General features: G+C 35.1%; 1 protein-coding gene across 1 annotated transcript in view; it reads right to left on the bottom strand.

Moving 5' to 3' along the window:
* Nucleotides 1-7,536: 7,536 nt before the first annotated feature.
* The window catches only part of LOC136032316 (uncharacterized), a 53,263-nt gene continuing 35,047 nt past the window's right edge, over nucleotides 7,537-25,752 (bottom strand). The window contains exons 3-4 of the mRNA XM_065712617.1: nucleotides 17,442-17,629; nucleotides 7,537-10,580 (exon numbers count right to left, since the gene is read on the bottom strand). Coding sequence (XP_065568689.1) covers nucleotides 9,816-10,580; nucleotides 17,442-17,629 — 953 coding nt within the window. The 3' untranslated portion in view covers nucleotides 7,537-9,815. The remainder of the gene's footprint in view (nucleotides 10,581-17,441; nucleotides 17,630-25,752) is intronic.

Below are 25,752 nucleotides of genomic sequence, written 5' to 3'. Positions count from 1 at the left end.
AACTAGTTCTGTTTCTGAGGGAAGCTCTGATGACGAATGTCAAATCATTGAGGAATCGTCAATGCCGTCTTACAGATGCGAAGAGAGAAATAAAGCTGTTTACTCGCAGCAGAAAGAAAATTCCGAAACCAGTAGCCAGAATTTCCGACTTTATAAGGTTAAAGGAGACTTTGATGGGAACAAAAGTCATCATGATGTCATTTTGATTAGTGACGATGAAGAGGGAATGTCTAGTGGTGGAACTAGTGAATCTTATGAAAGCACTCCAAATTTTTTTGGAGCTGATTCTCTTTGGAGTCAGACACAAAGTTGTCATGGATTTTACTCGCCCCCTGGGGGGTCTACTTTTGCATGGAGTTTGGGTATTATGCGTGAAGTTGTGAAGAGTTCTTTACCTGAACTAATGCCATATTTGAATAAACTTTATGATCTCAAAAGTGGAATTGAAAGCACGAGCTCTAGTGACAAGGAGGAATTAACAAAGAAATATGACTGTCTTTTATTTAATGTGTCAAAGGCAGCGTATAGTAGCTATTCTGCTGCGCTTATTAGGGATTCAGTACCAAAGACGGGATTTTATATTCCCCAGAGTAGAAAGTATAAATGGGACCAATCTATAATGTGGAATAATATACCGCCTGAATTGAAAGCAGAAAAACTGTTTGTCAAGGCACTCAAGAAGAAAAGAAAATATACACCCTCTGGTCCTAAACGAGATAAACTCATTGAGAATTATGAAAAAGTTCTATATTCTCTTTCAGAAAAAGTTTACCAAGCCTATGTAGAAAGAAAAACGCAGAAAAATTCTGCTAGTCGTTGTCAGAGTTTCCAAAAAAGGATGAACGAGACTCATTCTAAGGGAATAGCTGATGAAATTATCGATTTGACAAGCATAGATGATGAAAAAGAAAGACCTCTCTATGATACCAAATATAGCAAAAGTAGTTGTACCTGCCCCAAGGAAAGAATTTATCCCAAGGAATCTTAACTTATGTCATTCATATTATGCTTGGGAAAATAATAAATGTACACCATCAACTTTAGAAGACTGCAAAACAGAAACCAATTTACAACTGCTCGCCAAACCACTAATTCCTCCTTATTTTCCACCACCTGTCCATCCTTTCAAAGTTCAATTAACAGCTCGCATGAGCCAGGCTCCCCCATTTATGCTTACATCTGGCATTAATCTATGGGCTGAACCCCGGGTCATACCATTTCAACTACTTTCTTTTGGTTATAATAGCATGCATAGCAGGTACAGATCGCCATTATTTCATAATACCAGGCCGGCTCAACAGTCTCAAAGAAAAAGGAGGAAAAAGCTACGTCGGTTTGACAGGTTTCGATCATTCGGAAGACCCAGTCATCTTAATCAGAATCAAATAGTTGGTGCAGACATAGATAATTGTCTCTCTCCTTCTAACTGTAAGTCAGAGGTTGAATCTAAAGAAATACTTCATGATTTATCAGATGGAATGTCAGAGTCATCTTCTCAAGATGTTAATGCCTTGCTGTCAGAAAATCACGGTAATTCTTTTTTTTCGATTTTATTAGCTATACATAAGATGAGATATACATCCCTCCCAGAAATGTCAAGAAACCCATACCTTATTATAAAAATCGCCCCTCCTCCTTCTCTATAAAAAAAAACATTACTTTTGCAGAATATTAAAAGGAGAAAACTAAAATAATTATCATGTAAGGGTTTTCTGAGCTTGAATCGATAAATAAGTCAACCATACCTAGAACTACTTTTTGTCTAACACTTGAATATGATCAGATTAAAGCTTATATATCGGTGTGCCTCAGTGATTACCATGGATATTAACTGTGGCTTAAAGAATAGACTAGACGTCGTTAATGAACTGCCCCTTTTTTTTCAAGTAGAGAAAGTACCACCTCTAACTCAGGTTCTTTCCAAATTTAATATCAACTATTTGAAATATGTTCATTTACTCTCAGAAAATCACGGTACTGGTTTTTTTTCTATTTTATTAGCTATACGCAAGGTGATAGATACATCCCTCCAAGGAATGTCTAGAAACCCCATACGCTAAAGTACACCCCCATCCTTTTAAAAACATTCCTGTTACAAAACATTAGAAAGGGAAAACCGAAATAATTCTCATATAAGCATTTTCTGAGCTTGAATCAATGTAAAAGTCAACCAAACCTAGAAGTACTTTTTGTCTAACTCTTGAAAATGATCAGATCGAAGCTTATCTGTCGGTATTCCCCAATGACTACCATGGATATTAAGTGTGGCTTAAAGAGTAGACGTTGCTAATGAATTGCCACTTTTTTTAAGCAGAGAAAGCACCACATCTAACTCGGGTTGTTTCCAAATTTTGTATCAACTATTGTGATGTAAATTCCAGGATTTGAACTGGAATTAAAATGTGTTATTGAAAGCCCTTTTTTTGGTGTTCAAGATTTCTGGACTGTTTACTGGATTGTTCCACTTCATCAACAAGCAGAACAAGGAGGATGTATTATACATCCCTCCAAGGAATGTCTAGAAACCCCATACGCTAAAGTACACCCCCATCCCTTTAAAAACATTCCTGTTACAAAACATTAGAAAGGGAAAACCGAAATAATTCTCATATAAGAATTTTCTGAGCTTGAATCAATGTAAAAGTCAACCAAACCTAGAAGTACTTTTTGTCTAACTCTTGAAAATGATCAGATCGAAGCTTATCTGTCGGTATTCTCCAATGACTACCATGGATATTAAGTGTGGCTTAAAGAGTAGACGTTGCTAATAAATTGCCACTTTTTTTAAGCAGAGAAAGCCCAACATCTAACTCGGGTTGTTTCCAAATTTTGTATCAACTATTGTGAAATACGTAAATTCCAGGATTTGAACTGGAATTAAGATGTGTTACGGAAAGCCCTTTTTTTGGTGTTCAAGATTTCTGGACTGTTTACTGGATTGTTCCACTTCATCAACAAGCAGAACTTCATTTGCATTCAACTTCTTTCCAACTTCAGTCACGAGAGTTTGACCCCTATTGTGTTTCCCAGTATCTGAAGCAGCTTCATCTTTATCACTGTAATCAACAAGTTGAATACCCGGTGGCTCTTCACGATTGTCAGTTAGCTTTACTAACTGTTTTTTACTTTGGCGAATCTCTAAAGATACTACTCTCTCATTTTTGAGTCCAGTCCCTAATTTAGATGAAGATAGTGATATCCCATCAACTTCCCCAAGTATCATGCATTCTTCTTCAGAATCAGTGCAGGAAAGTACTTCAGAGGACAAAGATTCCCCTCTAGCTTTTTTACTAACAGGCTGGTATAAGGCCTTCAACTCTTCACACTGACGCTTTGCAGTCACTTGTTCACCAAGAGAGTCATTATTAGTACATGTTTCCACTGTTATTTCGCATAAATTTTCACTGTCTTCTAAAACACTCTCTTCTTCTTCTGTACCTACTCTAAGATTGGAATAATCAAGTCTATCACTCAAGGTCTCTGTTTTTTCTACAGGATTATGAGTCATTATAATTTCTTTGGTGCATTTTTGATCGGGGAGGTCCTCAATCACTTCATCCATGTTATTGCTTAGTCCTGAAAAATTATCAGTAACTATGTTTTCTCCAACGTAATTTTTACGATCAGACAAACATTTCGGGGGGGGGGGGTCTAATCTCCTACCCCGTTCCCCTATACGATCTTAACGGTGTGTAAGTGTACCAATTCTTCTTTTCAGTGGATTCATTGGATTCTTCTTCTTCTTTTGTTAGGTTTGATGAGATATGTTTTGCCAATTTTTATCTAATAAACAACTCAATTCGCTATAAAATTAATAGAACACCAATAATATTTGATTTTAAATAAGACGAAATCGATTCCCATACCTCCTCGTTTATGTTACTTAAATTCAACATATCAATAAATTAATATGTCTAAGTTTTGTTAAATTAATACACCATCATAGAACTCAATATATCTTCATTTATAATTCCAACAATGACATAAGCGTTAAAAAAGAACATGATTTCAAAATTGCATATTTATCAAATGAAGAAATTGAACAAAATCACTCTAAATAAAAAGAAAAAATGGTACGGAACCTTGAATTTTCGACTAATTTCATCGTTGGTTATAAAATTCAGATTTGGCGACCGAAATTTTTCAAAATCCGTAATGCTGTGCCGAAACAGAAATTGACCATACTTATCAATTGAAGAATTTAAGCAAAATCAAACGAAAAAAAGAGACAAATATGAAGCCATATCCTGACCGGCCAAATTTGACTGCAAGACTAAAATCCAAAAGAAACTAGCATATAAATGAGTCCAATCTGGCATCAAATTTTGATCGAAATAGAGCTTGAATATATTTACCCATTACACACAAAAAAAAGATACTGAAAATCGACTTTTGGGCTATTTCATCGTTTGTTTTTTAACTCGGATTCGGCGATCAAATTTTTTCGAAATCTACAAAGGCAGTTTAAGACAATATCAAAATATATTCTGACCAGGCAAATTTTTGAAAGAATTTCGCTGTAAGATTAAGTTTTAACAAGCAAATAGCTTATAAATTAGCCCAACTGGTGCTAACAGTATGAAATTTTAATTGTAATGGACGTCAAAATGGAACTTGACCCAATTTAACAACTGAAGAAACTGAACAAAATCACTTTTAATAAAAGTAAACACTACTGTTGGGCTAATTTCATCAATTGGTTTTGGAACTGGAATTTGATGACCAAGATTTTTCAAAATTCTTAATGTTAATTGTAAAGATATACGAAATAATGTTATACGCAGACAATTTTCTAAAAGAATTAAGCTGCAAAATTAAAATTTGACATCAACATTTCAAATAAATCAGCCAAATCTGGTACTAACTTGGAAATAGACACCAAAATAGAACGTTGAAGTCTTCAGGTGATCTTTCAGGTTCAATCCTAAGTGAACGGTTAGGTTTACGAAAGGCAGAAAAAAAGTTTCCTTTTTTCGATTCTTTTTCAGCATTTTCTATGAGTAAATATACAAGCATTTCTTAGATTATAAGCAAAGAATATATCTCTTTTTTTCTTTTATTTTTACCATTCCAATTTAAAGCTTGGATTACCAAATTTTATCAAATTACCAAAAATTACCAAATTTAAAAATTACAGCCTTTCAGCCTCTTAGCTAAATACCAATGAGTTGGCACATGTGACATGTGCAAGCGACGATCACTGTATGATTTGATATTTCCTCGGAAAGGGAAACAGTAGAGATATAAATTAAGAATAAAGAATTGAATTTGTTTGTATCACAACTAGCGAAAGCAACATATCTTGCCCCCTGTAAAAAGCAGAAGTTAAAATATTTTACTGCAGAGCCATCTATTTAACATTTGGAAAGAAAAGGGTACTTCTGAAAATTTTGTTCTGACGTGACTAATTAATTGGCTTTGAATTATACTGAGAATGATTAATTATTATCTATACGAATTTGTTCCACAATTTGATTTGCTTTACAACTCTAAAATCAGCTAAGCTACCCATAATGTTGGAGTAAAGTTTAGATGGCAAATCTAGTTTTTGAATATTTATAACTCATTTCCTTTCCCAGATACTTTTTAATCTTACCCAGCAAATAGATGGCGCTACAATATTTTTGAAATTGTCTTATTGTTCAACTTTGTTTAGCTACAACCAACAATATAGATCAATATAGCCTATTGTAATTTATTTTCATTAGTGTCACCCAGTGAAAAACATTCTTTTTGAAAGACAACGGTTTTCATTGGCTGTCTGTGACGAAAATGGATTATAGCCGATTGCAGTAAGCCTTATTGAACGCTGGGCATACCAGTGTAAACAACATTACCAAATAAATAATAAAATAAAAATAATAAAGTGAATAATACTAGAATAATACCCAAGAGTAAAACCAATAGAAGAAACTCGAAATAAAAAGTGAATAAGACGGCCAGAACAAGAATCAAGAGAAAACCATCTTTCAAAGTGGAAAGCTCAATCGGGTAGATTGTCAGCTAAGTCATTCAAATTATCATATAATTTCATAATATATTATATATGATATAATTTATGATAGTATACACGCTACACCAGCAAGAGAGCCTATCAGAAGGAACTTATAAAAAGAAGAAAGAAACGCATTCTCTCTTGTGAGCATTAGAATCCAGCTACTTCTGACCATACAATGTGTCAGCGCTCGCTTCTGGATCGGGTCCCCGTTTAGGAATTTCAAAGGATTGTTTACAGAATCATGATTGGCTGGGAGTCACGGATAGTCACCTATATGACTAAAATCGAATGTGAGTCTGTGGGAAATTTTCAGCAGGAGAAATCTTCAGCGGATGGCAGTTTTTCTCAGAGGAATTTTCCAGGTTGGGGGGTTTTCTTTGAATTTCCTTCTTTTAAGATGGTAGCAAGACGCGACGGGTAAACTGGTTAATTTATATAAAATAAGATTTTCAAGAAATATTTTAATTGCTTTTTCAAATTCCTTTTGGAAATGTTTGCTTATTTTGGTGTCTCACAGGTACGTTATGGATTTAGTTTCATAACAAGTGGCAGATGATGACTTTACCAAGACAAGAGGGTTCACACCAACCATCAAGTTGCTTGCGACAATATTCTATGAAAAAATACGGGAAAATATTAAACAAGAAACCCACTAAAAAGTGGAGACTACGAGGCTGTAGCCAGGATTTTTGTTTGTGGAGAGTCAGGTTTTCGAAAGGGAGGGGGACTAAATTTGTTCGTATGCTTTTTTTTACGTTTTTACGAGTCGAAAAAAAAATTTGGGTAGGGGGTCGAACCACTACCCCCCCCCCCCCCAATGAATACGGCCTTGAGAGACTATTCAAGTTCTTTCTTCTCATACCACTATATAGATGCTTCGAATTTTTGGTTGGGAAAAGGGAGTGGAAACGCGTTTTCTCTGGTTCTCACAATAGATTATGCTTCAGGTTCAGTCATTTGTATTACTTTCCGACAGGTACTTCCTATCAGGTCATACTACGATGAAAATAACTTACTCGAGCGCCTCTTGTGGCTAATAACAAAAATAAACATGGAAATGGAAGAGCTGTTGTTTAGATTTTGGAAATTATTAGGTTTCGAAGAGATTGCGCATACTATAGAATATGATGCACTAAGGTATGTTCCCAGAGTAAGCTCACCATTTGTTTTCAAAACTGCGGTCTTGTGGTAAAATATCTCACTGTTAGATGAACATTTTTGACAGCTGAGATTCAGCGTATCTATCGACCAAAACAATTTTTTTTAGGTTTAAAAGTTGACAAATAGCGAAAAACATACGAAAATAAGAAAAATTTTGTATTTTTGTTGCAAGTTAAGATTATTCTTTAAGAAGTCAAAGTGTTATAATTTTTACTTGATGAATGAACAGACCTGAAACTAAAGAATCCAGTAATATATATTACATATATATATATATATATATATATATTTATATATATATATATATATATATATATATATATATATATATATATATATTATATATATATATATATATATATATATATATATATATATATATATATATACATAAGCATTTAGTCCGTTCAATGCAAGCTGAAGCTATGGAATTGTCGCAAAATTGGTTTGCTTTACAAAAAATATAAGCCTTGAATTATTACTGAAGCCAAAAATTTAACATTACGCATTCAAAATCAATCCTATTTGGCAGTGTATTAGCTGGTTCCAATCCTGGATGGCTGAATCAGGCATATACCTAGGAATGTTTACGAGGAGAGAACGGAGGAGGGGTTATTTATAACAAAAATTGACGGTGGGCAAAAAACAATTTATTTCGTAATTTGAATAAGAATTGCCCTGAATTTCAAGAAAAGTTAAGAGTTCGCAGGGGGGGCACCCCTTGGTGCTTCACGGCAATCAGTGGCAATATAAATTGAAATAGAATTCACTAGAAACCTGTTCGTTCGATTTGTCTATGATAGTTTATGCTATTGATACAGTTTTTGATAGTTATTTGTCTATTATAACTCTTTATGATGTCCGGTATACGTACTACACAAAAAAGAAGGCACATGGATCTTTTCATATCCCTTTTGGAACACAGATCTTTTCGGAGAACAGCGGTTCAAATAAAATCGAAGCGAATATTTCGGCTATTTGACCTATTGCTGTCTCAGTGCCATAGACGAAAGACAAAAAGAAAGAAACTGATAAAAGTCTTAACTCATGATCAAATAAGTCTTTGTTGAACTTTAATGAAGTGATGTAACTAAGACTTTTAATTTTGGCTTTTGGTTTGTTTATTTGTTATTATCTGTCGGCTGCATAGAAATAAAAACTGCTTAGGGTCGTGTTCAAGGAAGGGTTTCCTCCCTCCTCCAAAATTTCTGTCCAAATCTTACAAAAATAAAAAAATTATAACAAATTTTGTTGCATTTTATGACATTTTTTCAACCCACTGCTCCCACTCCCAAAACATGCCCCCCACCCCGAAAAAAATACCCCTCCTTCTCAGAATAAAAATTCTGGACACGGCCCAGTATCTATCAATTGAAAGAGGCGGAAAACAACCTAATTGTGGGAGAATTCGGCCGCAATCCACAGAAATGAAGAAATATTAATGCAACGTCACAAATGAACTGCAGCGATTCAAAAGGTGGTATGTTATGCGACTTATATTTTTCAGGGGAGTATACCAAAGAAATCGTTAGGTTTTTTCTTAGCCTTATTAGTGATCACTAATTAGGAAAATCAATCCTTTTAAAGATATTGAAAGTAGAGCAAATAACGATTTGATATTAAAAGCACCAATTTAAATATCACAGGGGTAACAAGGAAAGGAAAAAATGCCCATTTTAGAAAAAAAGAGGCTCTAAACATCTTGACGTAAATACATTTAAAGACCACTTTGCTATGCATGATCTTTGATAAAAAGGAGAAACTATACATAAAAAAACAGCCAAGAAAACGAGGGTGATTTCCAGCCATTGGACACAAAGGTGCGAAGAGACAAAAGCAGATATTTCGACAGGGACCTAACGTTCTCAGTCCTAATAAAAAAAAAGAAAAAAAAGCCATTAAAAATGAACTGTAACAGGCTGTAAAAGCACAGTGTTGACCAGCTCGTTTTTTTTTTTTTTTTTTTTTTTTTTTTTTTTTTTTTTTAGCCACCGCAGATAGTTTAACTGAGGTCCTTGAGAAGTAACTGCTTTTGTCTATTCGCTCCTTTGTTTCAATCGGCTGAAAGATATTTTAACTATGTTGTCTCTTTTTTTATCAAAGATCTAAATATCTTGAAAATACAACAAGGCACAGTAAAACAGGTTATACCAATCGTTCAGTTTAAGGTTTTTTAAGATATTCCAGATAAAGCAAAGATGATTTTGATATTAGAAGCACTAACAGGCCATTCACCAAACAAGAAAAGGAGGATTGAAACAATATGAGAATATGAAAGGAGGATATGAAAAGGAGAATATGAAAAGGAGGATAAGAAAGATTCAAAATATCTTGAAAAATACATCAAGACTCAGTAGAATAAATTAAATTAACCGATTGAGGTTATTCAGTTTAAGAAAACTATGAATCCTGATTACTCAAAATAATGTCACATCTATTCTTTTGAATCAAAAAGCTAAAATGTGAGGTTACGCTACATTTGAACTTCCACTTGCGCCCTGACTAAATTTTCTTTATATTCGATAAAATGTTCACTTATCCTTCCCGTCCAAGTCAGTGTTCATTTACATACAATTTCCCTATAAATCTGAGCACTATATGAGACACAAATATTCCATTAGGGAACACATGATTTTGTTCAATTAGGAGTATCCATTTAATTATCATCCATGGGGGTTGCTAGTAAATGCTCGATTTCGATCACTGCTGTTCCCTTATTTAGACTTTTGATAATAAATTCTTCCCAAATATCCCTTTCAATTGGAACTTTCCTATAGGCCGTATATTGAAAGCAAGCCGTTTTTTCGGTGTACAAAAGTGAAAAACCTAGCAGTCCAAAAGCTAGTTGCCAACTTTTAATCATTTTAGAGCTTTTTATAGAGGGGTGAAAAGAACAGGGACAAATAACAAAAACAATTCCCTCGTTTTTGACTAGTTTTGAGACTTTTTCAACACATTCCTTCCGCAGAAGCTTACTAGGAACAAAATCAAGGAATAAAGAGCATACAATAACATCAAAAGACTCTTTTGGCAGTTTTTTTACAGCATTGTCTTCAATTAGCAGTTCATCACCTATTTCAACTGTAATAAAATCACACTTTTTTACTGATATATCACCAGGGCCAATATCAATAGGCAGAACGTCAAAGAAAGGTACATTGGCAAGCGGATTATAACACGACCCAACATCAAGGCAGTTGAGGGTTCTCTCCAATTTGGGAAGCGGTCCGTACAAGAAAGCACTCTCGGCAACATTGTTTATTCTGGCTAACAAATCTTGGCGTTCAGACAGTCTCACATGCTCAATTGTGGCAAAATAAATTTTTGTTTTCTGAATAATCCATACGTGACGATCACTCGCTGGTTCAACCCCCTTTGGCCAGTGGATTATGGCAAGTTCTTTCATAGACTCGGCATATTCCTGGAACGAAGGGGAGTTGAAAAAACCTTCTCAGAATTGAAAAAAATTAGTTCAACCGACAGGCAAATTAAAGTCTAAATTAGGCAATGTCTAAGTTTTATTTATTTTTCAAAAAAAAACTTTTTTCGGTTTATTTTTAAAAAAGTTAAAAATATCACTTTCAAACAGAATCCCCGCAGAAATTCGTAGAGCGACTTGTTTTCGCCTGACAAAAAAATGTAAAAAAAATTTTCTCATTTTGAAACAATTTTCATTCAAAAATTGCAATTTTATATGCTTTTCTTTCTAAAACTGATTTTGCATCCGGTTTAAGCCACCTTAGACCAGTAGATTATGAAGTTTTCCGACTGGCTCATCATATTCCTGGAATGAATGAAAGTTCAAAGAATTATTTTAGGATAAAAAAAATTCTTTAACCATTCAGCAAATCCTTTAAGTAAATATGCTTCCTATTAATGCTTTTGTATGATAAATGCGCTTCGTATTTATTTCGCCTAAATTTTATTTATTTTTCAAAAAAACTTTTTTTTAATTTATTTATTAATAAATTGACATCCCCACAGAAATTCGTAGAGCGACTTGTTTTGGCCTAACAGAAGAAATGCAGAAATAACTCGTCTCTCCTTTCGAAAGAATTTTCATTACATATTTTTATGCATCCAAAAAATCCTATTTTTTCTAAAACTGGTTTTGCATCTGGTTCGAGCCCCCTCGGGCGATTTTGCATGATAAATACGCTCATTTATTTATGTTGTCAATTTTATGTCAAATTTATGTTGTCTTAATTTCACTTATTTTTTTTATTGTTATTATTATTTTTTTGTGCAGAAAATTTAACTTAGCCTATAAACATACCTCCCGGCAGAAATTAGTAAAGCAACTTGTTTTCGCCTGACAAAAGAAATATAGATAAATTTCAAAAGAATTTGATTAAATAACTGTGTACACTAAAAAAAAAGAAATTTAAACTGGCTTTTAATCTGCATTCAGCCCCCTTGGGCCAGTAGATTATGACAAGTTCTTTCATTTGCACAACATATTTCTGGAAAGAACGAAGTTTCAAAAAAACATTTAGGATAAAAAAAAACATTGTTTAATCATTCGGCTAATTCTTCTTTTAAGTAAATATACTTCCTATTAATCCACTCGTATGATACATACGCTTCGTATTTATTTTGTCTTAATTTTATTTATTTTTCGAAAAGAACTTTTTTCGCTTCATTAAAAAAAAAAAAATAAATAGAAAATTTCCCTTTCCAACAGACATCCCCGCAGAAATTCGTAGAGCGACTTTTTTTCACCTGATAGAAGAAATGCAAAAAACACTTGTCTCTCATTTCGAAAGAATTTTGGTTAAATAATTGTAAGTATTCAAAAAAAAATTTTCTAAAACTGGTTTAGAATCTGGCTTCAACCCCCTGTTTGGCCAATTGCTATGCTAAGTTCTTTCATTGACTCGGCTTATTCCTAAAATGAACAAAAGCTGAAAAAAAAATTCAAGGTTAAAAAATTTGTCTGGCCATCCAGCAAATTTTCATTAAAAAAAAAAAAAAAGAAAAAAAAACTTCTTTTATATGCGCTGGTATGCCGAATGGGCTTCATATTTGTGTTGTCTCAATTTGTATTTATTCTTCAAAACAAAATGTTTTTTCAAGCTACTTATAGAATTAATTCAGAAAATTTCCCTTTCAAGCAGGAATCCCCACAGAAATTTGCAGAGCGGCTTCTTTTTGCTTAATAATAAAAGGTAGAACAAAATTGTTTCTCATTTCAAAAAAAATTTAATTTAAAAGTTGTAAGCTTTCAGTTTAAGCTGTCCAGACCTAACATTTAATTTTTTTTGAAGATGGTTCTAGAAAAAATTCCTGAAATTCCGCTTTCAATCAAAGGCACCAGCAAAAATCCTTCGTGCGATGTCGCTGGCTTATTCTCTATTGACAAACATAGTTCAAGAGATGTGAGCTTAGTTTAACTGGCATATGACACGAAAAGTTTCAACTCCAATCTGAGGTAAATCAAGTTTCAGTCTGGGGAAAATTTTCAAATCACGAAAAAATGAGCAAATAAAAGTACATAGAATATTCATTTATAGACAATAATTCGTATTATACTCGAATGTGAATGGTATCGATGACTTAAGTCTTATTCATGCCCGAGAAATACCCCCCTCTAAAACCTACCTCTTCGCTCCAAATTCATGCAGACATGTAGAAGGGGAGGGGGTTAAATCCTCCTATATACCAGTTTATTAGGATTTTCCACATATTTTCTTAGATTTTGTAATCTCTATGCGTAATAGCGATTTTAAAGAACTTGTTAACACCTTCCCCTCCCTCTAAATACATTTACGCGTAACAGTTCCTCGGACCAGCTCCCTTACGCTGGCCGGAACCCCTGCTTGCTTGATAAAATGTATCGTGGCTCTGATGACAACTGATGGTCAAAGCGATCTTTTTTAATAAGCAATTTGCCAACAAGTTTCTTCTTAAAAAGATCAGTACGAGCGAGAATATGAGAAGTCATATGAATCCCCTTAACTCGGGTAGCAATTATATTAGAAATCCCATTAGTAAGAAGCTAAATTACATGCCTAGAAACAACCGACATAGTTACCACGTCAATTACACTCCCACAGTCAGGAAAGGTCGATTCAGTGACGCCATAGGACCATAGTACGAATTCCACGCCTTTATAGCTCGATTATGCAAAGGCTTGTTCTTTTACCTTGACTTTTCCATAAACGATAAACAAAATTGAATTAAATTTTCCTTTGATAGGAGGAATGGTTGAGGAAATATTTCTAACCAGGCGCGTTGCGGAAAAACCAATAATCGCGTATTCCACACCGTATCACCGCAGCGGTGAAACTGCGTAATCTGTTCACATAAAAAAAAAATAGAAAGACAAAAAAAAAAAAATGAGAAATGTTGGCGATTCCATTCAACCACTACACTCGGTATTCTTTTGATGTTATTTTGAAAAAGAAAAAGAGTAAGCTAACAAAAATTTAAGTATTTGCTTTTTAACTGATCTAAAAACATCTCAAGGTTAAAAGAAAAACTAAAAAATACACAATAAACAGTTTGTTTACATTGCATCTGTTGTATTCGAGCTTTTTTTTCTTTTCTTTTTTTTGCCAAGATATGATCTATTTTCGAAATAAACAAAGCGTATTAGCCGGAAAAAAAAAGGAAAGAGAAGTCCAAATTTGCCATGAAGTCAGTTATGCACAGTCCAGAAATTTTTGAAATGATTTTAAACAGGAAAAAGTATAAGAAATAAGACACTGAATACGGTGTGAAGCGAAAACTAAACCAAAACTAGATTTTTAAGTTCCAGAGACTGGAAATTCCACAATTTTCAAAATTAACCAGGATCTTCATAGTTGGTCACGTTTTCTGCATCGGAGTCATTAAATTCACTTTTTTAAAAACAAGTTTGTCCTACATGATCACTAACAGGAGATTGCATCATCCCTATGACTGTGGCCCAGCTATATTTCATAGTCTGTACCTACATAGTCTAGACTGGGCAATTAAAGCAAAATTATCAAATCAAGAGTTGCATTTGTAAAAAAACGGCGGGCAGATATCTCTCCTATTCCCTTCGGCAGATTTTGAGCTTTGGTCGGACTATGGTGAATAGCTTGCTGCTAAAACAGTCCAGTGTACTGTTCACCACATCCTTACCTGGCAAATTCGTCTCTCTCGGGATCTCCTCCCAAGCATTCTGAATTAAATTGGACCTTTTACGGTCAGGATGATTTTCGTCATATATTATGTGATGAAATTTAACAGCTAAAATCAGACTTTCAATTGCATCCAGGTTCTTTTCTTCCGCAGTCCGCAAGTGTTTTAGTCACATGCGTTTGATTTTTTCAACACACGACTCTTGCGGAGAGCCGTAAGGATGAGCGGCAGGAGACGCATGCGTTTCTCTGAAAAACCCAATCGCAGGGTTTTCCGCGTATTTGTGCTCTGTGTGAAACAAGGCCGTATCCAGGGGAGGAATGTTTGACCCTCCCCCACGAAATATTTCGCCGCCTCGTAAAAACGTAAAAAATTGAATATAAACAAATTTTCTACACGTTTTTGAATTTTTTACCCTCCTCCCCCCCCCCCGTTTTTAACCCCTCCCCCCCGAAACAAAACCCTGGATAAGGCCTAGGTGTGAATATAAGGTTAGACAGGATTACCGCGGACATAACACTCGTAATTTTTAGGTTTTATATTAAAGGTTCCTGTTTGGTTTGCGGCCCTAAAAATACTAAGTTTACGTCTTTGAAAAATCTACAAGTGGCTCATTTTCAGAGCGAATTATCTTTCCCGTGTAAAAAATCAACAACTTCCGGTCTAGTCGTATTGTCAGTACGAACATTTGTTCGCTTTAGCATTGAGTAATGTTATCATAGCATTTTCAGTTAATGTATGCATTACTCACTTATATCATTGGAAGAAGCTAAGGGAAATATTCTCATTCGTTGAATTGAATGTCGACGACTTGAGCGAGAGAAATTCAAGAGTAGTTTTATATTAAATTCGTTAATAGCTAAATTGAAGTGAGAAATTAAGATGAATTTTGATAGATCACATCTAACGGAAAGTTGCGGTAAAGGTAGTAGAGTAGGAACCACAGAGAAGGAAACATGTTAAGAAAACAATTCTTACTGGATTATATGCAGAATAATTGTAGTTATTATATTTTGAATTCATCCCCACAATACTTAACCCCGCTAAAGTGCAAATGTATAGCCCAAATTGTGTATTTCCCATGGATTCTGCCAATGCGTCTCTTGTTTTAACTCGTGTACCCGTAAATTGAAACGATTCTGATGACAGAAGAACCGGAAAAACAACAATGATAAGTATATTTCCTGCAGAAGACCAACTGCAAAATATTTGCCTTGAGTTTAGAAAAGAACATAAACTAGACTGGTATCCATTTTTTCCCTTTTTCCTCCTTTATTCATTTACTGCTGAGATCATTGAAAGTGCACAAACTACCAGAATAGGACTCAAGGAAGACTGTTGATGAGGGAAGAACAATGCTTGCAAGGGACTTTCCACAAAGTAAGATGAATGAGTTTTGGCTCCTAGCAGCTGACACCAACTACTGGTGCTTCTTTGTTTTTCTCGTCTTTCAGATCTTGTGCGTTACTTACTAAACTTGTCCTTTTCGAATGTGATGGTTGAGTTCCTTTTTGTAAGTGTCAAAATGTGAAGACAGACAAGAGAACTAGTCTGGAAACTTTCACTCTCAGATCTATACTACAGGCTAAACTGGGCTTGGAAGAGAGTGAAGCTGGAAGTTGGGTCGTTGTTTCCTGACAAGTCTTCTTAAAAAAAGAAAAAAAAAATCAAAGAAACCAGAGTATCAGCTGGTGAATGTGAGGATATCTTCTTTTTTACTTTCTGCATTCATTTTTTATGAGTACCCATTGTCCTCGTTTTTTCTTTAGCCAAAGGGAAAATATTCTATTTTTTACAGTTACAACATAAAAGTTTCAAGATTATCGACCAACAACGAATTTTTCATTTTCTGGTGTGGAAGCAATTAAGACAGCTTTAAAAAGATTCTTCCTCGCGAGAGTAAGCCATTTTTATTGATTTTTTTTCTAATTTATTATTCCAATAACATTTTCCCCTCTGTAATAAGGAGTCTTCTTTATAATATTGACTGCACGTAAATATTGTTTTCATCTGCTATATAACAAGTCTCCCTAGACTATTTCTACAGATTGAGCAAACTAATATGTCTGCCTCCATTTGTACATTTGAGAGGCTGCTACAGCTAAAAATAACAGAAAAAGATAGTTGGTAAGTGAAGTGACTTAGATAAACAATGAAAAACTCAAAATCTCCTTTAACCAGCCCCTATCCTCCCCCATAAAAAATCCCATGAGAGTTTCAACTTGATCAGCGAGCCGTGAGACAAAACAGAATAGACTTACAAGGAAAGTTCGGAACTCTATCCCAGGCTGTATGCAGGGGGGCATGGTTTACCCCCCCCCCCCCCAAAGCTTTGTCCAACTCGTAAAAAAAGTAACATAAATGCAAACAAACAGATTTTTGATGTGTTTTGTAGAAGTTCCCCCACCCCAAACAAACATCCTGGATACGCCCTTGTTCTACTATCATAAAGGAGACTTTTATAAAATAGTATGAAAATTATATAAGGTTCGTAATCCATTAAAAATAAATAGTGGAGAATTAGCTAATGCAAAAATAAAGAAAGAAATCGGTAATACTTAAGACCAGGGGACCATTTAAAGGGAACCCTAGAATTTCAAGAACTACTTTAAAACAATCATAAATACTTGGTTATCTCACTTTTAAAGGCGCATTGTGTCACTTCACCCACAGCCCCCACTGGAGAAGTATACAGCCCACTTTATTATATTGTCATTATATTTTACAGTAGCGAACGGCAGACACTAACATTTTACAGCTCCCAACGCTAAGCGGCGAAGGAAAAAATAGCGCTAATATTGAGCTTAATGACAATATATATGGTAGGCTGTATATTTATTTATTTATTATTACGAATAGCGGTAAGCATCAATGCTTGTCGCAAATCCATGGTTATCCATGATTGGAGAATGTCAGCAATTCATTCTTCCATAGACTTAAACCTAATCCTCGCAGGGATTTTGAAATCGTTGTGCTACAACAATCGAATATACTGTTAAAGCGCTGAAAACCATACCTCCATGTGTACAATAAGGGGCAATCCCCAGGAAAGTATTGAAACCCTAACCTCAGCTTATTTTACAACATAACCAGTACTAGTACTCAAGAAGGAGGAGCTTGGCTCCTGACCAGAGACTAAGTCACTTTAATGATTCATGGACTTCGTACTTACCTTAATCGTTGGTTTGTTTTTGAGGTAGCTTAACCAGACCTCCCTGGAGCTCTTTGTCTTGGATTTGAATTTCAGCGTGTGATGCACCTTCTTGAGGACGTCTGTACACTTTTGTTTTCCCTTTACTATCCCCAGCAAGAGTGTATCAGCTTTTTTTAAGTATTTTAATATCGTATCGGAAACCGAGCCTGAAACAGAAAACTAGGAATTAAAACAACAGCAAATCAATTTCAAATGTGCGTTTCTTCATGTCTTCTAATATGAATGTCTATCTTTCCGTTCTATACACGTTCGCTTTCATCTGTCCACGGGAGGGCCGGAAAAATTATTAAGAGATGAAAGTTTTTTTTTGTCAAGCTTCTTCTAATTCATCGGTCTGTTTATATCGCATCCTGTGCATATTTTGCTTTTTGTTTAGTCCACGGGCAACTGCTTATTGTTTTCAAGAGTCCACCTAATTTTTGTTTCTATTATGTAGAAAAAATATGTAGAAAATTATTTATACTATTTTTGTTTCTATTATATTTAAAAAAATATATAAGTGATTTGCGTTTATTGTGTTTGTTTTACAGTGGGGATTTATTTTGTGGTTTATATTTGTTTTGTTGTTGTACGTGTGTATTCGTTTTTTCTTTAGTTTGTATCTATATTCCAGATTAACGTTTGAATATAATTTACGACGCTTCTTAACTACTAAGGACCTTGCCTTGGTAGTATACAATTGTATATTTTATTATTATTTCCATATTTATTATATTTATAATTTATCACATATATTAGTTAATTTTATAAATATATTTTATAAATATCATAATTTTATTAATATTATAATTAATGTTTTATTAATATTATTAATTTTATAAATATTATTATAAATATTTTACAAATATTATTAAGCATTATAAATATTTATTATAATTTACGACGCTTCTTGACTACTGAGGACCATGCATCGATATTATAATATTGTATATTTTATTACTGTTTCCATATGTATTATATTTATAGCATATATGTATTACTGTAACATTAGTGTTGCCGTCTCTATAGGTATTTTGAGTAGCGCTTTTTTTGTTTGTTTTTTGTTTTCTGTTTTTTTTTTTCAATGCTCCTTCCTTTATTTTGTATATCAAGAACTTGCCATAGATAATTATAATAGTATTAACTGCTACTAAACGCCTATTCTGTTAGATCCCTTTACAAAATTTCCACTATTAGGTCTATAAATATATAAATAATATATTTATATAAAAAATAATGTAATAAAATGTTCCTAATTTGTCGTCAATTGCCCTTTGAAATGGTACTGATTTAAGAATTCCCTCTGCGCGATGCGTTCGGTCCGACTTTTGTCCAGTAATTGCTGCCAGCAGTGGAACGTGCAAAATAGAATGTGCAAAATTTGCACCAGAATGTGCAAAATACTAGGCCACAGGATTTTTCCCAGGATTTTGGCGTAGGAGTATAAATTCTCTCTTCGTGGATCCATCTTTGTGCAATATCCAACATATATTAATGCACGCTTTATCACACGTGTGTGTGGGGACGAGGGGTTCAGAAGGCTAAGAGATGGCCGAAACACAGAACTGAGTCCATATTCGTGATCTTTGGACGTATATATAAACAGCGGACAACTTGTACACCTTACAGACTTTGCCCCTAAGGCTCCAGGGGGACTTGTTATCCTAAGAGGTGTAGTTATTGGAGCTTTCAAGTATTTTGAAAAAAGGGATAACATAAATTTTGGTTTGAGGTCTCTAGGGGGAGGGCATCTAAAAGGGCGTGGAAAGGGGGCTTGTTGGCCTCCGATCACTTTTGACTTTTAAATAAGGCAGTAAATATTTCACTGAAACTTATATATAAATATATAAATAATATATTTATATCAAAAATAATATAATAAAATGTTTCTATTTTTTCGTCAATTGCCTTTCGAAATGCTACTGATTTTTAAGAATTCCCTCTACGCGATGCGTTCGGTCCGATTTAAGTCCGGTAATCGCTGCCAGCAGTGGCATGAGACAGTCATTCGTTTGGAAAAATTAAATTTAATACTGAATTGTAAGCTTTTTATTCATTATTATTATTGTTGATATATTTGTGGTGTATTTTGATTATTATAATTAGGCTTGGACGAGGTTGTTGGTTGAGGGTTAGCCTGTGATCGTTAGATTCACATTATTTTGACGATGCGAGTGTTGCGGTTTGGTTTCTCGAGTCGTCCTAAAGTTATTAGCGAAATATAGGCTATGGATTCTTTTACGATTCATTTTTTCTCCTTTCCTCCTTGTTTGTCTGACCACGGAGCATTTCGGGGGGGGGGGGGGGGGTAGTAGCTTTTGTGTATTTTTGTGATAGTTTATTGCTCAATAAAAGTACTCTGAACATCAAATATAAATCCTTAGCAGTCCTCAATTTTTCGCAGGAGCCCCAGATTCATTAGGGTCCAGTTTTCCCTTTGACAAACCACGAGATAGCTCATACCTTATAAGGGAAAAGACTACAGAGAAATGTAGCCTAATACTTGACATGGTACAACCAATATCAATCCTTAGCAGTTCTCAGTTTTCCATGTGAGCCCCAGATTCATTGAAGTCGACTTTTTTCCAAGACAAAACACAAGATAACTCACAGCTTAACAAGTAAAGAAGCTACACAGGAGTTTGGTCCAATATTCGATATGATACAACAAATATCAATACTGAGTAGTTCCCAATTTTTTCGTGGGAATTCCAGGTTCATTCGGGTCCAGCATTTCTCTTGGCAAAACATGAAATAGTTTACAGCTCAAAAAGTTTAAATCCTACAAGGAAGTGTTGCCCAGTACTCGAAAAGATTCGCTCACTCGAATAAAGTTTTATTGAAAGTGTACAAGAAAAGCAGTAAAAATTGAGGAACGATCGCGAATTTTTTTTTTTTTTTGCTTACAGTGCCAGTTAATTTTAGGAGAAAAACAATTTTCAAGGAAAAATAGACCAGTAGACAAAAAAATGGCCTTAGACGACAAAAAACCTTTTTGAATTATTTAATTTGCCGCCAAATTTTCCCCAGACTCATCGTTGCTTTTGGCTCTTTTCTATTCTGTCATTGATAAAAATGGGCGTTTGCAACAAGACGAGACAGCTCATTAAGTAAGAGCTACAGAGGAAAGGGGCCTGATCGACTTCAACGCGTTTCTATTCTAACACCATCCAACATGCCGCTTACGTCATTTACCAATGCTACTATAAAACCAAGTTTTGGCATCCTCCTGATTATTGCTTTTGACTTTTTCTATACTTTCAATGGGAAAAACGGGCGCTTGACGAAAGACAAGACTGCTGATTTATTAAAAGGTATAGAGAAAAGGCATCTGATCGACTAATCGACTTCAACGTGCTCCTGTTCTACGGCCATATAATATGCCACTTTCGACATTTACCAGTGCCGCTCTAAAACCTAGTTTTAGCACCCTCATATTGTTGCTATTGACTTTCTTATATACTTCCACTGGGAAAAACGGGCGCTTGACGAAAGACAAGACTGCTGATTTATTAAAAGGTATAGAGAAAAGGCATCTGATCGACTAATCGACTTCAACGTGTTCCTGTTCTACGGCCATATAACATGCCACTTTGAACATTTACCAGTGCCGCTATAAAACCTAGTTTTAGTACCCTCATGTTTTTGCTTTTGGCTTTCTTATATACTTTCAATGGGAAAAACGGGCGCTTGACGAAAGACAAGACTGCTGATTTATTAAAAGGTATAGAGAAAAGGCATCTGATCGACTAAACGACTTCAACGTGTTCCTGTTCTACGGCCATATAACATGCCACTTTGAACATTTACCAGTGCCGCTGTAAAACCTAGTTTTAGTACCCTCATGTTTTTGCTTTTGGCTTTCTTATATACTTTCAATGGGAAAAACGGGCGCTTGACGAAAGACAAGACTGCTGATTTATTAAAAGGTATAGAGAAAAGGCATCTGATCGACTAAACGACTTCAACGTGTTCCTGTTCTACGGCCATATAACATGCCACTTTGAACATTTACCAGTGCCGCTATAAAACCTAGTTTTAGTACCCTCATGTTTTTGCTTTTGGCTTTCTTATATACTTTCAATGGGAAAAACGGGCGCTTGACGAAAGACAAGACTGCTGATTTATTAAAAGGTATAGAGAAAAGGCATCTGATCGACTAAACGACTTCAACGTGTTCCTGTTCTACGGCCATATAACATGCCACTTTGAACATTTACCAGTGCCGCTATAAAACCTAGTTTTAGTACCCTCATGTTTTTGCTTTTGGCTTTCTTATATACTTTCATTGGGAAAAACGGGCGCTTGACGAAAGACAAGACTGCTGATTTATTAAAAGGTATAGAGAAAAGGCATCTGATCGACTAAACGACTTCAACGTGTTCCTGTTCTACGGCCATATAACATGCCACTTTGAACATTTACCAGTGCCGCTATAAAACCTAGTTTTAGTACCCTCATATTTTTGCTTTTGGCTTTCTTATATACTTTCATTGGGAAAAACGGGCGCTTGACGAAAGACAAGACTGCTGATTTATTAAAAGGTATAGAGAAAAGGCATCTGATCGACTAATCGACTTCAACGTGTTCCTGTTCTACGGCCATATAACATGCCACTTTGAACATTTACCAGTGCCGCTATAAAACCTAGTTTTAGTACCCTCATGTTTTTGCTTTTGGCTTTCTTATATACTTTCAATGGGAAAAACGGGCGCTTGACGAAAGACAAGACTGCTGATTTATTAAAAGCTACAGAGAAAAGGCAACTGATCGACTAATCGACTTCACCGGGTTTCTGTTCTACCGCCATCTAACATTCCGCTTACGCCATTTACCAATACCACTGTAAAACCAAGTTAACTCATTGCATAAAGTAGTGAAAATATGTCTGGAATGGGGTCCGGCCCAAAATACGATTATACGATTGTTACGATTATTACTATTATACAAAAATACGATTATTTTCCATATAATAAGATTAAGAACCAGGATTTGACGAAAAAAAAAAGTTTCCAAATTTCAAAAGTAGAAAAGGAAACCAAATAAGGAAAGAAAAGCAGCTGCGTCCTGTAGTGATACTGCAACAAACATAAGGGCAAATCCTTAAACGATTGTCGAGTATCCAGGGAAAGCAACCAAAAACTCACCAACTTCGAACTCTTAGCCTTTTTCGAGACTCAGGATCAAACATGCTCCCACCTTACCAGCAATAGAACTTATATATAAACAGCGGACAACTTGCACACCTTACAGACCTTGCCCAATAGGCTCCAGTGGGACTTGTTATCCTAAGAGGCGTAGTTATTGGAGCTTTCAACTATTTTGAAAAAAAGGATCTCGTAAATTTTGATCTAAGGTCTCTAGGGGGAGGGTATCTAAAGAGCGTGGAAGGGGGGATTGTTGCCCTTCCATTACTTTTGACTTTTAAATAAGGCCTGGTGAAAAAAAATTAATAGATAGTTTATTAATAATAATAAATAATGCATTGCTTTGATGTAGTTCAACATTAACTTCAACCAACCTTGAAAATTCTGTTAAAAATGCAGGATCAAACATGCCCACTTTCCCTATCGACAAAACTTTTCCAATCGAATAAACCCCTTCCAAAGTTTCTACAACAACTCCTTCCTCACGAAGTGGCATGGTGAAAATGATTAGTGATATATTGAAGAAATAACAAGAATGATATATCGCTCTTTACTTAGGCAGCACAATCTGCCTATGATTGAAGTTAAATTGTATTCTAGTCGATGGGATGCACAAAAATTCTATTTTTATTAAAATAAAAGAGGGCGCAGTTGGCGGCAAGTATAAACAAATTGAATCCAAAATTTTTCATTTTTCCCATACCTCCATTAACGTTCCTTCAAAATAAAAGTATGTAGACCGACTTCAATTAATTTTAATGTTGTTAGAATTAACTCAACAATACGGAGATGAAGGGGTCTTCGCAAACGTAAGAGTTGCCTTTCAAATATTATTTTCGATTGCAGTGCCGGTGGCCAGTAATGAGTGGTTGTTTAGTAAATTTAGGTTAATATTAACATATCTCCGATCGACTGTGGGCCAGGAGCGAATAAATAATTTAGTATTAATAAGCATAGAATGCGAAGAATTAGAAGCACTCAATTGGGACGAGATAATTAATAATTTCGCAGAGGCTAAAGTAAGAAAAGTCAGATTTAAATAAATGGAAAATTGTATTAATAAGTGAAAATGTGTTAATAAATGAAAAATTTGTTAATGAATTAAATCATTTTTAATATTTGACTAAAAAAAATTTGGAAGACAGGGGGGTGCTAATCAAGATTTTACCCCGGGCGCAAGAGAGACCAGAGCCGCCACAGCATACGTCCCACTTGGGTGTAAAGGGGTAAACGTGCAGGGGTCCAGAAAAAAAAATCCTTTTTCAAAACGGTGAGAGTATTTAAATTACTAATATATCGGTCATTCCTAAAATCCTTGAATCACATTATCCATGTTTTTCCCTTTCAGTGATGCCCTCTGAAAGCTTGAGCTATGAAGCAAACCTCATAATTTACTTTAAACTCTACTTCAACTTCCCTGTTGGGAAAAGGTTGAAAACCGTCTACACCTTACACGGGCTTCTATAACGAGGTTCAAAATTTGGAGTGATGCCACCCAATTGGAATTTATTAAATTACCAAGAAGAAAAACATTTTTGTCTCCTGCCTCCGTCTTCAGTGCATTCATACGTGAAAACCGGGAGAAAAATCAAATTTAATGCACGGGGAGGGGGAGGGGACTAAATCTATTTGTCTCCAATCAAGTAAGAAGGGCGTTTTGCACAATAAAGATCTATGGAACTCGTAATTTATGTATGGAGATAAACCAAAAGACACTATGCTAGGTTGTCAAGATGGTGTATCTGCAATATCTTGGGAACAGTTTGGGGTATTAAGTTGAAACTTTCATGGAATGTTAGAGGGGGAGGGTTGGCAATTAGAGGTTGAAGAATTATGACTTAAGGAAAAGAATAGAGCTAAATCAAAAGGCACTATACAAAAAAAATTTCTGATCTTTGTTCTGGCAAAAAATACAAAATTCCACATTTTTGCAGATGGGAGCTTGAAACCTCTACAGTAGGGTTCTCAGATATGCTGAATCTAACGGCGTGATTTTCATTAAGATTTTATGACTTTTAGGGGGCATTTCCCCCTTTTTTCGAAAGTGAACCAAGTATTCTCAGACTCGTAACTTTTGATGGGTAAAACTAAACTTAATGAAACCCATATATTCAAAATCAGCATTAAAATCCAATTCTTTTAATATATCTATTGGTATGAAAATTCCGTTTTTTAGAGGTCGCTCCTTACTCACAGTTCCTTACCATGGGCTGATTGATAATTTGAGCCAAAAGAAACAAAATTCGCAAAAAAAAAATAGATATTTTCTCAGGTTAAAAAAACTTTTTTGCGAGTAGCTTGAAACTTGTGTGCATAAAATCCTGGACCAAGAGCATCTCAATGCAAAACAATGATACAATAAAAAATAAAACAACTGAAATGCTGCTAGTTCGCTCAGAATGGGACCTTAAGGGCCAAAAACTATTTTTTCAAAAGGAATTCATAGCCGAAGAGTCCATGGGCTAAGCCAACCTTAATGAACAAAAAAATTTAGGCTGGGCCGAATCGAAGAATCAATTTTTTTTCGATAGAATTCAAACATCAAAGTGACAAAACTCAATGAAAAGGAATCGTATTTATTGAGCATCGCAACTTAATAGAAAACAAGAGCTAAGAGCTCATATGGCACTTGTGACGAGGCGAGAAGAGCTAAGAGCCAAGAGATCATATGGTATGAGCTCTAAATAAATTCTATGAATCAATAGACTGAATTAAAAAGGAAAATAAGAGGTTTAATGCCGGTCAGGATTTAAAATAAGAGCTCTGAGTCACGATGTCCTTCTAAATATCAAAATTCATTAAGATCCGATCACCCACTCGTAAGTTATAAATACCTAATTTTTTCTAATTTTTCCTCTCCCTTTAGACCCCCAGATGGTCGAATCTGGGAAAACGACTTTATCAAGTCAAATTGTGCAGCTCCCTGACACGCCTACCAATTTTCATCGTCCTAGCACGTCCAGAAGCACCAAACTCGCCAAATCACTAAACCCCTCCCCCCAACTCCCCCAAAGAGAGCGAATCCAGTACGATTCTGTCAATCACGTATCAAGGACATTTCTTTATTCTATCCACCAAGCTTCATCCCGATTCCTCCACTCCAAGTGTTTTTCCGAGATTTCCCCCTCCAGCTCCCCCCCCCA

The sequence above is a fragment of the Artemia franciscana genome, chromosome 10 (assembly GCF_032884065.1).
Source record: "Artemia franciscana chromosome 10, ASM3288406v1, whole genome shotgun sequence".
NCBI classification, from domain to species: domain Eukaryota; kingdom Metazoa; phylum Arthropoda; class Branchiopoda; order Anostraca; family Artemiidae; genus Artemia; species Artemia franciscana.
This window is presented reverse-complemented; position numbering and strand designations above follow the sequence as displayed.